This window comes from Musca autumnalis, unplaced genomic scaffold (assembly GCF_047663935.1).
Source record: "Musca autumnalis isolate F117 unplaced genomic scaffold, ASM4766393v1 scaffold_4, whole genome shotgun sequence".
Lineage (NCBI taxonomy): Eukaryota > Metazoa > Arthropoda > Insecta > Diptera > Muscidae > Musca > Musca autumnalis.
The window spans coordinates 99,416,476-99,430,918 of record NW_027411977.1 but is presented as its reverse complement, the minus strand read 5'-3'; the positions used below and the strand labels follow the sequence as shown (position 1 = coordinate 99,430,918).

At 31.9% G+C, this 14,443-nt stretch overlaps 1 protein-coding gene across 1 annotated transcript in view; it reads right to left on the bottom strand.

Moving 5' to 3' along the window:
• Dnah3 (dynein heavy chain 3, axonemal) overlaps positions 1 to 14,443 on the bottom strand; it is a 389,565-nt gene that overhangs the window by 307,138 nt on the left and 67,984 nt on the right. Inside the window, exon 9 of the mRNA XM_073981508.1 lies at positions 10,389 to 10,594. Within this exon, the coding sequence (XP_073837609.1) occupies positions 10,389 to 10,594 (206 nt within the window). The remainder of the gene's footprint in view (positions 1 to 10,388; positions 10,595 to 14,443) is intronic.

Below are 14,443 nucleotides of genomic sequence, written 5' to 3'. Positions count from 1 at the left end.
CTTCGCACGAGTAAATTTTGGAAGGAACTCTTCCCCGTGAGAAAATCTTTAAGCTTTCAAAATATGTGAAAATGAAGGAGAAATACAAACCATAAAATTTGCATGCGGTAAAAATTATAAGCAATAAATGAAAAGAGCCTTAAAAGCCATTTTTCATGAATTTTATCCAAGAAAACTACGAATCTTTTTTTAGATTTTCTTCATCTGAACGAACATAACAAAATCTGCATTTTAATTTGAAAAATACCACGAAGTTTTGTGGCAAATGGTCGTATATGAAAACCCTCTTTTTATGAAAGCGTTTTGCGATGCCAACTCGAAAACTAAACCGATTGCCATATATTTTTGTGGACTTTTTAGGAATAGAAAAAATCAAGTCCTTCATAGATCGATTTTGCAAAAAATATTAGATTTTACGGAAATGGTGGACAGAAAAAGTCAAAATATTAATATTTGGCTGAAAAACCGAAGTTTTTTCATAAAACGGGCCAACAAAATATGACACATAAAATCGATCGATGAACTTCTAGATTTTGATGTTCTTTCTAGATTTTTATAGAATGATCTAATAATTAAGATTTTATCTTCTGACAGAAGACTTGTTGAACTTGTACAATTATAATATGACTATCATAGAACTTTACTTTTGCTTGCAAAAAATTAAAACTTCAATTGGACCATCAAAATATTCTCAACATGAATTTTGTAATAAAAATAGAGATGAAAAGATTTGACTTTAAAAGATAGTAAATATCCTGTGAACCGCCTTCTAACTTAATATAATATACCGTTTGCTTAATTGTTTTCTTAAATTTTTTTTTTTACAGTTTTAAAATAAATAATGATTTTTTGGAAAATATTTGGTGTCCCGAATTTAACGTTATATTTCTATAATGTAGAAAAAAAATTGGCCGGAGTCGGAGTCGAGTTATTTTTTCGACTCAGACTACGACTCCAGCAAAATTGCTCGACTCCAACTCGTAGACTCCGAAAGCCTGGTTTTGTATTTTCTTAAAGTAATGGTGTTTTTTAGTAAATTAAATGCCGAATAAATTTGTAATTGGGAATTTTATAATTGAATCAAAAAGGTGAATGAAAATATTTTATTGGACAAAGAAGAAATCGCATTTAATATTGGTAATAATATTAATGCATTTTTCATATAAGTATGGATGAACCTATTTATTACATTATATAATCATTTGATTCCAATTCATGATTTAAATTATGAAAAGGATGTGTTTTATTTCACAACTAACGAGAAGCGTTCAACGATGTTTCTATATTTTACAATTAATAGTTTTAATTTGTTTTTCTTTCTAATAGTGTGACACTACATTGTTATTTACTTTTTTTTGTAAATTATTTTATTCTGTTTCTGTTTGCACCCTAACAAATATTTGTTTGCACCCGAACATATGTAATTTTAGAGAGGTATTTTTCCTGCATGCAGCGTGATTAGTCCACCAAACGCCAAATCTGAACTGAATATATACCAAAAATGGTGCTAGACAAAGGCTGATTTTGAAAACTTGTATTTATACTAAACATATTGCAAATTTGCAGTTGTGAAGTATTTAAAGCGTTTTACTATCAATCTGTCAATCTATCAATCTTCCGAACTGGGAGTTATTACAAGTCATGAGGCAAAAACACTTTCGATTGTATATGTGTGTGTATTGAAGAATGATTCTAGAAAGACCAGAGACACCGGGTTGACTTGATAGTAAAAAGGCTTCAAAAATACTTTACAAATGCAAATTTGCAATAAGTTTAGTATAAGTACAAGTTTTCAAACTCAGCCTTTCTCTAGAACAACATCTGATGATCTGAATTAACCACACGCGAAAGGATATTGGTTGGATGTGTGTGGACTTCGCTAGATATCAATTTTTCAATACAAACTCCTTAGGTCATGATAGCTCAATTAATTCAATTAAATAAAAACTCTGACAAATAAATTACCTTCATCCTAATAATACAACAATTAAAATAAAGATTTCAATATAATTTGGCAATATTTTTTAGACCGCATTCTATCACACGTTTCAAGATCTTCAACGATTTTTATTTGAACCAGTGAAAATATTGCTTCACTCAACACCACTTCCATTTAATTTTTTGTTAGCCAACACAATTAAAATTCAAATTAGTTCGAAACATTTTAGTTGTATTTCGTAACATTTTATTGGTAATTCGAGAATTCTATTTGTAATATCATTCGAATTACAAATGGAATAATTCGAATTTCAAATGGAATAATACGAATTACAAATGGAATAATTCGAATTACAAATGTAATAATTCGAATTAGAAATGGAATAATTCAAAATTCAAATGGAATAATTCGAATTACAAATGCAATTCTCGAATTACAAATGAAGTGTTACGAATTACAAATAGAATTCTCGAATTACAAATAAAATAATTCGAATTACATCTGAAAAAGGTGAAGAAATTAGAATCTTCCATAAATAGCGCACTAAAAGGAAATTGTCTCTGAGTGGGGTTTGTAGGTATAGTACGACAAGTGTTTTTTTTTATAATTTTCCAGTATTTCTTTCCGAATTCGGACCGATTTTCTTAATAAAATCTAATTTCTTCTCCGCATTTTCCAAGAATTTACTTCCAAATTTGGACAGAATTCGTCTCGAAACTCTAATGTTTTTTAAGCATTTCCTTAGAAAATTCTTTCCGAATTCGGTGACCATGTTCATACAATTTTCGTACTGAATTCGGTACGAATTTGGCAGCTGAAGCGGAAATTTGTTTCAGGAATTCTGTCCGAATTCGTTTCGAATTCGGGAAAAAATGTTAGCTGGGTTTGCTACACTCGTTCTTAGCAATCGTGTCGTATGTGTGTAAATTGCCGAAAACCTTCAGCACCACAGTGCCAAGCGTGAACACATACGCTACAAATTATATACATATCTTCCCTGTTAGCATTTGGAAGTGAGTTTCTCACTCCCTTGCCTAAGACGTCACTCAAGAGACACGCCAATGAAGATCGTTGGCGAATTACACAAACAATTTCTATAGCCTTATTATGTTTACCTTTTATGCCGACACTTCGGAGTGACTTCCAACGCGATTGTTTACATTTATTTAACAATTGGACACATTTGAACAAATTTGGAACATTTTTTATCTGATGATTATATGAGACGGTGGTGCAGTGGTAAACATACTCGCTTTGCACTCTGAAGGTCCGGGTTCGCTTCCCAAGTCAGGCAACAAAACAAAATAACATTTTTAAAATGACAAAATGAATGTAGGTGGAAATTCCAGTGTTCGAAAATAAACACTATGGTATCGTACCGTACCGTTCTGTACCGTACCAAGGTGGATAGGTACACTACGATAGTGTACCGCTCCGGAACACAAACACTAAAAAATATTTTAGTGATACTGTACCGGAACACAACGAAAATCGTAGTGTACCGCATGCCGGAGCACTAAAAATCGTAGTTATATCCATGTACTTAAAATTAGTTACAAAATTTGAGACCGTTAGTAGAAAATATGACAAGATGTATTGTTTCGATTTTTAGTGATCCGGCAGTCGGAGCACTACGATTTTTAGTGATTCGGCAGTCGGAACACTACGATTTTTAGTGCTCCGCAGCCGAACACTACGATTTTTATTGTTCTATTGTTTCGATTTTTAGAGATCCGGCAGTCAGAACACTAAAATTTTTAGTGATCCGGCAGTCGGAACACTACGATTTTTAGTGATCCGGCAGTCGGAACACTACGATTTTTAGTACTCCGCTGCCGAACACTACGATTTTTATTGATCCATTGTCCAAAAATCAAATCAGGCGTTAGTGTTCCGACTGCGGAGCACTACGATTTTTAGTGCTCCGACTGCGGTACCCAACGTTTTTAGTGTACCAAAATGTCGTACACTACGTTTATCGTTGTGCTCCGGAACAGTATCACTAAAATAATTTTTTGTGTTTGTGTTCCGGAACACTAACGCTAAAAATATTTTAGTGGTACTGTACTCGGAGCGGTATACTATGTTAATGTACTGTTTATTTTCGAACTCTGGGAAATTCCAAAGAATAAATTCTCTAGAAGAGCGTACTTAAAAAAAAAAAAAAAAATATAAATATAAATATCGAGCTTGAGTTTTTTTAGTTATTATTAAAATTATTTACAAGTAAGCGATCGTCAATTTTTACGTGTTTTATCTTCTACTAGTAATTAAGAACAATGCTGTGATATAGAAATTAACTTTTATTTTATGAATTTATGTTGTAGATCCCCCTGAAGATAAAATTCAATGAATTTCGAAATATTAAAAAAAACTGACCTCAAGCTCGATTATATTCATTTTAATAACATTACAGAAGGTCGAACAAAAAGATAAAAACATCTATAAAAATATAAATATAAAAAATAAATAGAAAAAAATAAAAAAAAATATTTTTTTTAATTTCAATAACTATCGCGAAAATGATCTTCAAGAAGTGTCGCTGAAGTGACTTCCAAGACGACACACGGGCGTGGTTCATTTCTTCACAACTGAGGTTACTTCAGGGTGACTTCTGCGACTATCACCGCGACTGTTTTCATCGCCTAGGCGGGACGTCCAAGTCACTTCCGCGATAGTTTTTGCTTGTAGGGTTCTTAATGAAAGTAAAATTTTGAGTAGATCTGTGCTAATCGCTCAAGTTTTGTAATGATTCATATCGGTCAATGTTGTGGTATAGGCCCTTATAACAGTACCGTTTTTAGTCACATTTTCAGACCGAATTAGCTATAAGTTGGTATTTAGGGCTCATACAGGTAAAAAAAAAACTTACATACCAAAAACTATTGTGGTATTTTGCCGTTTGAAGCCCCATTTTCAAATCTAATAAGCTATAATTTGCCATTTTGGCTCATTATTATTTAAAAGCGTATATAATAATTATGGGCATAGGTCCATTTTGAGGATTTTAGCCACATTTTTAGATCGAATTACTTATATTTTGGCATTTAGGGTTTTTGGAATAGCACCAAATAGCAGTACCACGCGATTTCGCATATTTTATCGTTTTTTGCTACACACGGTGCGCCCTAAGCAACTATAGACGTACAGAGATGAGAAAAATAAAATCGCCGGAGGGCTTCTTAAGTAAATCGTATTTTAACGTTTTAAGGGTTTTTAGGTTTTCACGATTTTGCTTGGAAACTGCAAGTCATATTGAAATGGGATTAATAAAAATCTTGTAACTGTGAAAATTCTCTACAAGATTAACCTTTATGATATTTTCGTAATTGTTTATTTTGTTCTCAGTTTATATTTTCGTAGGTTTTACAATTTGTAAGATATATAAGTTCAAATTGTGCATTGTAATGCCTTGTCTCCGTATGAAACAATGTCATATACGGTGCGCCTTAACTAACTTTAAATGAAAACCGCTTACAATGTTCATAGATGAGAAAAATCCAAAACAAGAAAAAATCGATAAAGGGATTTTTAAATAAATCGCGATCAAAGTTCACACTTTTAGGTTTTTACATTTTTACGTACATTTTCAATTTCCAGGTCAAGTTACTATAATTTTGCATCTAGGGTTCAGAATGCTCAAAAACTTCCCCACCAACAAATGTGGGCACAGTTCCATATTTTGGAATAGCCCCCGTATAACGGTACCACCCGATTGTGGGTATATTGACGTTTTTAGATACATTTCTATATTTAATTGACTATAATTTGGCTTTTAGGATATATAGTTGTAAAAAAAACTTCTCCACCAAAAATTCCAACCGAATTGGCTATAATATATCCACTTAAAATTTGGATATTGGTCCAAGTTTTGGAATATTCCCTATATTTTTTTTTAACTATATTTTCATTCTAAATTATATTTAATGCGGTTTTATGGTGGAGGGTATAACAAGTTTGGCTGGTGGAACTTAACGCTTTCTATTATTAACTTAAAAACAGCCTGCATTGGATTTATGCTTCTCGGATTAAGAACTTACATATATGTATAATTCAATGAAATATTTCCCTAACTTTTAGTATATGAGGGTATTAAATCTATATATATAAAATAGAAAAATGTTTGTATGTTTGTTTGTTTGTTTGAAATTTATAGACTCAAAAACCGCTGAACCGATCTTGCTGAAATTTTCAGGGTATATTACTACATCGCCTGAAAGTAACATAGGCTATAAAAAGTTTCGAAATTCCGCTCCGATCCGGAGATATAGCATCAGAATCGGAGGTACCTCTAAAAAATTTAAACTTTGTATGCAAATATCTATAGAACGGTTACAGATACAGACTCCAAATTTGAAATGTGTGATGGATTTTAGCCTAAAAATAAATGTACCAAAATATAGCGAAATCGGTCCCGATTTGGATATAGCTCCCATATATATTTTCGTCCGATTTCAAGTATTTGATGTACCAAACACGCTATATATGTCCGATTTCCATGAAATTTGGAATGCGTGACGGAACGTGGCTTATAACAAAATGTGCCAAACTATATCGAAATCGGTTCAGATTTGGATATAGATCCCATATATATTTTCGTCCGATGTCAAGTATTTGATATACCAAACACGCTACATATGTCCGATTTTAATGAAATTTGGAATGTGTAACTAAATTTGTTGCAGAAATGAGTATGCCAAATTATGTTGAAATCGGTTCGGATTTGGATATAGCTCCTATATATATTTTCGTCCGATTTCATGTATTTGATGCACCCAACCCACTATGTATGTCCCATTTCAATGAAATTTGGTATGTGTGACTAAATTTGTTGTAGAAATGAGTATGCCGAATTATATTGAAATCGGTTCAGATTTGGATATAGCTCCTATATATATTTTCGGCCGATTTCATGTATTTGATGCACCCAACCCACTATGTATGTCCAATTTCAATGAAATTTGGAATGTGTGACTAAATTTTTTGCAGAAATGAGCATGCCAAATTATGTTGAAATCGGTTCAGATTTGGATATAGCTCCTATATATATTTTCGACCGATTTCATGTATTTGATGCACCCAACCCACTATGTATGTCCAATTTCAATGAAATTTGGAATGTGTGACTATATTTGTTGTAGAAATGAGTATGCCGAATTATATTGAAATCGGTTCAGATTTGGATATAGCTCCTATATATATTTTCGACCGATTTCATGTATTAGATGCACCCAACCCACTATATATGTCCAATTTCAATGAAATTAGGAATGTGTGACTAAATTTGTGGTAGAAATGAGTATGCCGAATTATGTTGAAATCGGTTCAGATTTGGATATAGCTCCTATATATATTTTCGGCCGATTTCATGTATTTGATGCCCCAAACACGCTATGTATGTCCAATGTGTAACTAAATTTGGTGTAAAAATAAGTATTGAAATCGGTGTTGATTTGGCTATAGCTCCCATGTTTATTTCAATGAAATTTGTGCGGTATCTGCGAGTATATCTATACCGGAGGAAAATGTTTGTACGTTTGTTTGTTTGAAGTTTATGGACTCAAAAACCGCTGAATCGATCTTCCTGAAACTTTCAGAGTATATTACCACACGGCCTGAAAGTGTCACAGGCTATATAAATCTTAAAAATTCCGCCCCGATCTGGAGATATAGCCTCAGGATCGGAAGTACCTCCAAAAACTGTAGACTTTGTATGCTGATATCTAACGAACGATTATCGATACATTCTTCAAATTTGGTATGTGTGACGGAATTTGGTCTAAAAATAAATTTGCCAAAGTAATTTGAAATCGGCTCAGATTTGGATATATATTGTCGGCCGATTTAATGCATTTGATGCATAAAACACGTTTTATATGCCCAATTCCAATGAAATTTGGAATGTGTGACGGAATTTATTGCAGAAATAAATGTTCCAAACTATTTTGAAATCGGTTCAGATTGGGATATAGCTCCCATATATATTTTCGGCCGATTTCATGTATTTTCTACACCAAACACGCCATGTATGTTCAATTTTGACGAAATTTTGAATCTTTCACGGAATTGATCCTAGAAATTAGTTTGCCAAATTATATTGAAATCGGATCAGATTTGGATATACCTCCAATATATATTTTTGGCCGATTTCATGTATTTTATGCAATAAACACCTTATGTTTGTCCAATTTTAGTGAAATTTGAAATATGTGGCGGAAATTTATCTACAAAATTGAAATCGGTTCAGATTTACATATAGCTCCCATATATATTTTCGGCCGATTTCATGTATTTGATGCACCAAACACGCTATGTAAGCCCATTTCAATGAAATTTGGAATATGTGGCGGGAATTGGTCCAGAAAACAAATTTGTAAATTATATTGAAAGAATTTCAGCCAATAGAATTTCAGGAAATGCACGAACGTACAAATCCATTGATACTGTGGCAACTGAAGACAACGTGGTTAACTATCCAGTTGAATTCCTAAGTTCGTTGGATCTTCAGGCTTTCCACCACATAATTTAGTGCTAAAAGTTGGTGTTCCTATTATTTTATTAACAAACATAGACCCACCTCGCCTTTGCAATGGTACAAGGTTAACAGTAAAAAAACTACATAACTATTTAATTGAGGCAACCATTATTACTGGGAAGTATATAGGTTCAGATGTAATTCTACCTCGAATCCCTCTAATAGCAACAGAAACGCCCTTCAATTTTAAAAGATTGCAGTTTCCTGTACGTTTGACATTTGCATTGACTATAAAGAAATCCCAAGGGCGGACTCTTGGTGTATGCGGCCTAAATTTAGCATGTTCTTGCTTTTCTCATGGTCAGCTCTACGTTGCATGTTCACGTGTTGGTAGACCGGCCGATTAGTTTGTTTACGCTCCTGAAGGAAAAACAAAAAACATTGTATATCCTAAAGCATTACAATAAATACTTTACATTAAATTTTTGAATTTATTTCTATCTGATTTTAAAAAATCCGTAAAATTTCAAATGCATATCAATCTAAAGGGGTAGCGAAACGCACCGGGTTCAGCTAGTAAAAATATAAATATAAAAAATAAATAGAAAAAAAATATTTTTTTTAATTTCAATAACTATCGCAGAAACGATCTTCAGGAAGTGTAGCTGAAGTGACTTCCAAGACGACACACGGGCGTGGTTCATTTCTTCACAACTGAGGTTACTTCAGGGTGACTTCTGCGACTATCACCGCGACTGTTTTCATCGCCTAGCTGGCAGGCCCAAGTCACTTCCGCAATAGTTTTTGCTTGTAGGGTTCTTAATGAAAGTAAAATTTGAGTAGATCTGTGCATGTTCGTCCGTCTATGCTAATCGCTCAACTTTTGTAAGTTTTTAGTCACATTTTCAGACCGAATTAGCTATAATTTGGTATTTAGGGCTCACACAGGTAAAAAAAACTTACATAACAAAAACTATTGTGGTATTTTGCCGTTTGAAGACCCATTTTCAAATCTAATAAGCTATAATTTGCCATTTTGGCTCATTATTATTTAAAAGCGTATATAATAATTATGGGCATAGGTCCATTTTGAGGATTTTAGCCACATTTTTAGATCGAATTACTTATATTTTGGCATTTAGGGTTTCTAGTGGTATAAAACTTAACTCCCAAAATTGGGTCCATGTTTTAGAATAGCACCATATAGCAGTACCTCGTGATTTCGCATATTTTATCGTTTTTTGCTATACACGGTGCGCCCGAAGCAACTATATAAGACAAGTAATTATTATATGAATTTTAGTTCAGAATATTTTATGGTGGAGGGTATAACAAGTTTGGCTGGTGGAACTTAACGCTTCTTATTATTAACTTAAAAACAGCCTGCATTGGATTTATACTTCTCGGATTAAGAACTTACCATTTACATATGTATGTATGTATATAATTCATTGAAACATTTTCCTAACTTTTAGTATATGAGGGCATTAAATGTTGCATTGCATTAACTCGTGGTGATATAAATGTAACTTCTAGAGTTGTATAAATATAGTTCATAGGTCACTGTCCTATAGTTCATAATAGTATGAATAATTGCATACAAATGTCTGTATGAAATTACGTATACGCAATGTTTTCATACAAACGAACGAATGAACTAGGTCGTTGAAACGAACTAAATTTATACAACTCTACTATCATCCTAATGTGGAGTAGAAATGACCCGTTCTACTAATTCCAAAATTTTCAAATAAATTTATTTTAAAACTGCCAATGAAAATGTCTAATAAATAAAATATTACATAGTTCACCCTAATAATAACTCACGCTTTTTTAGCTCCATAAAGAGCAGTGAATGTCCGTACATGCCTTCATACCCATATATTGTAGGTGTTTTCATTTAAAATCGCTATATCGTATATATAAACATTTATTCATACCCTACATACATACTACTAGTACATACATACATACCGGTCATAAAAAACTCTATATGTTTCATGAGCCCATAGACGGCCGAGTTTTTCTGGATCATGTAGACGTTTGGCTGGCACCAGAACAATACCCTGAAACACACGGGTGATATCACGTAGCGAAAATGTATAATGGGATTTGGCAGGAGTCGGTAAAAATATTCTCATCGCTGAACGATAAACACTGACCATTGCTTCAGCCAGACCCTGGTTATTGTCGCCAATTATATAGTTGTCGTTGTTGTTATTTGTGTTGCCATTTGATTTCCATTCCATAACGGTATTAGTGAGTTGTTTGTTAGTTGTTGTTTTTTTATCGAAGTGGTAATACATGAAAAGATAGAAGTGAAACAAAATAAATTCCAATAAAACGTTGGTTGGTAGATAAATTTGTTGAATATTCACGAAAGTTAAATGTTGATGGTGGTCTATCGTATGTGTAGTGGCTTAAGAGAGGTATGCATTTAAAATGAAAAAAATTTAACAACACTTTAGGATGTTTTTGTCTACTGAAAAATGTTCTGGTACAAATGGATCGGTATTAGAGGGAGTAATATGTGAAAATGGCGATAAGTTAAGCCACGGCTAGCCGCGACGTGGAGCATACCAAATTGGAAAGGAGAGACTTCACCAATATCAATATTTAAACAATATTACACCAATTGAACTCGATACAAAATAAATTGCGGCACATATTTATGGTAAAGGGTGGTTAAATTTTAAGGGCCGATGTTGATTTTGAATAAAACACAAATTATTTATTATTATTGTTTATTCTTGATAATATTGGTAATTCAATTCAATTATTTATAGAACAAAATATCGACCAAACGACCGCCGTTATATATGTGCCGAATTATTTCATCAATTAGGTTTTCAATTGTTGCTGGTTTATCAATATACAACATTTCTTTTAAATTACTCCAAAGAAAAAAGTCCAACGGCGGCCAATTGACATAGCCACGTGACGTAAGATATTTGTTGCGCAGTTGAGCCATTGCATAAACCGCATATCGCATTCATCTGTATCTAAATCGGATCGTAAAAAGTGCGTTATCATCTCACGATGGAGAAGACATTCAAAGTAAAAGGCAGGCCGACTGCATTTTGAAAAAAAAAAAAATTCCGCAAATCCCACTAAACAGTCATTCTTTTTTGGTTGTATTGGCTTTGACGAATTGATACTAGGGTTTATGACTTCTTGACCTTTTTCTCAAAATTTATTTACTGGAGCGGGAATGAATGAATGAACTTTTGCCTATTAATGACTAAAATTACATTTATTCCATTTAAGTATTAAACAAGTAAGCAAATGCTATAGTCGGACGTGGACGACCATGTGATAACCTGCACCACTACCTCTGCAATTAGCTACTAGCACATCAAAATGCCTTTATATAACAAATAAACTTATTGTAAGAAATAACTTTGTGGATTCTGTCACCTTATCAGATCAAGCTTAAATAATAATACCACAATTCTTCTTCAAACAATCCAGAAGGGACAAGGGAGACTAATTTCATATTAATGAGGGCACCTCGATTCATATTGGCTCAATCATATGGGACCTAGAGTTTATGGCCTCGTCCGAACGGCGTGCCACCATTAAAAATTGTATGCTGCCTGGCCGGTATAAAAATCCAATTGAGGCTCCGCGTAATTTACAACAATGCAGAAGTGGGAATTTCTCTGTCATGATAGATAATTTTTAGGATGTGAAGAAAATGTGGTTCTCTACACTAAACCCACTATATATTAGGGAGTAGGCCCTCTACACCTTTTTCACATGTAATTCGAAACATTCCAGTTGTAATTCGTAACATTTCATTTGTAATTCGATTATTCTATTTGTAATACGTAACATTTTATTTGTAATTCGAGAATTCCATTTGTAATTCGAATTATTCCATTTGTAATTCGAATTATTCCATTTGTAATTCGAATTATTTTATTTGTAATTCGAATTATTCCATTTGTAATTCGAATAATTCCATTTGAAATTCGAATTATTCCATTTGTAATTCGAATAATTCCATTTGAAATTCGAATTTTTCTACACCTTTTTCAGATGTAATTCGAATCATTTTAGTTGTAATTCGAGAATTCCATTTGTAATTCGTAACATTTTATTTGTAATTCGAGAATTCCATTTGTAATTCGAAACATTTCAATTGTAATTCGAATTATTCCAGTTGTAATTCGAATTATTTTATTTGTTATTCGAATTATTCCATTTGTAATTTGAATTATTCCATTTGAAATTCGAATTATTCCATTTGTAATTCGAATTATTCCATTTGAAATTCGAATTATTCTATTTGTAATTCGAATGATTCTATTTGTAATTCGTATTATTTGATTTGTAATTCGAATTGTTTTAGTTGTAATTCGAATTATTCCATTTGAAATTCGAATTATTCCATTTGTAATTCGAATTATTCTATTTGTAATTTCAATTGGAATAATTCGAATTACAAGTAGAATAATTCGAATTACAAATAAAACAATTCGAATTACAAATAAAATAATTCAAATTACAAATAGAATAATTCGAATTACAAATGGAATAATTCGAATTTCAAATGGAATAATTCGAATTACAAATGGAATAATTCGAATTTCAAGTGGAATAATTCGAATTACAAATGGAATAATTCGAATTACAAATAAAATAATTCGAATTACAAATGGAATAATTCGAATTGCAAATGGAATAATTCGAATTACAAATAGAATTCTCGAATTACAAATAAAATGTTACGAATTACAAATAGAATAATCGAATTTCAAATGAAATGTTACGAATTACAACTGGAATGTTTCGAATTACATGTGAAAAAGGTGTATTTGTAATTTTAATTATTCCATTTGTAATTTGAATTATTCCATTTGAAATTCGAATTATTCTATTTGTAATTCGAATTATTCTATTTGTAATTTGAATTATTTTATTTGTAATTCGAATTGTTTTATTGTAATTCGAATTATTTCACTTGTAATTCGAATTATTCCAATTGAAATTACAAATAGAATAATTCGAATTACAAATGGAATAATTCGAATTACAAATGGAATAATTCGAATTTCAAATGGAATAATTCGAATTACAAATAAAATAATACGAATTACAAATAGAATAATTCGAATTACAAATAGAATAATTCGAATTTCAAATGGAATAATTCGAATTACAAATAAAATAATACGAATTACAAATAGAATAATTCGAATTACAAATAGAATAATTCGAATTTCAAATGGAATAATTCGAATTACAAATGGAATAATTCGAATTTCAAATGGAATAATTAAAATTACAAATGGAATAATTCGAATAACAAATTGAATAATTCGAATTACAAATGGAATAATTCGAATTACAATTGAAATGTTTCGAATTACAAATGGAATTCTCGAATTACAAATAAAATGTTACAAATTACAAATGGAATTCTCGAATTACAACTAAAATGATTCGAATTACATCTGAAAAAGGTGTAGCAGACACATTATCGCAATTTGCATCAGGAGAAGCGTCAGTAGCTCTTTTTTCATATGCAGGCTACTTTGCCCTTCAGGAATTAAAATATGGACAAAAAATAAAATTTTTATATCTTTCATAAAAAACGTAATGGTCCATTTCACACGCTAAATAATATCAGATCATCGTCCAAAATTGTGTCTTTAAGAAATTAAAGTATAAGCTATATATTAAAAATGTTCACAATTTTCACACATAAGTTGTGATCCATTTAACCCTCTAAATATTATCTGATCACCACCTCAAATTACAAGCCTATTCTTTGTCAAATACTCATAACTTATTTAGTTGCGACCTACAGTGTAGCTACAAAATCGGATAAAAATTATGCTTTTGGCCCATTTCACACGCTAAATATTTTACGATCATCACCAATAAAAATTGGGGTCGGTCGATTTTTGCGGCCTGGAGTTTGATTACAAATTGTAATGAACAGAAGGACGGACACACATCTCAATATCGCTTTATCTCGTCAACATATGAAGATTAACATACCACATTGGGGGTCTAGGACC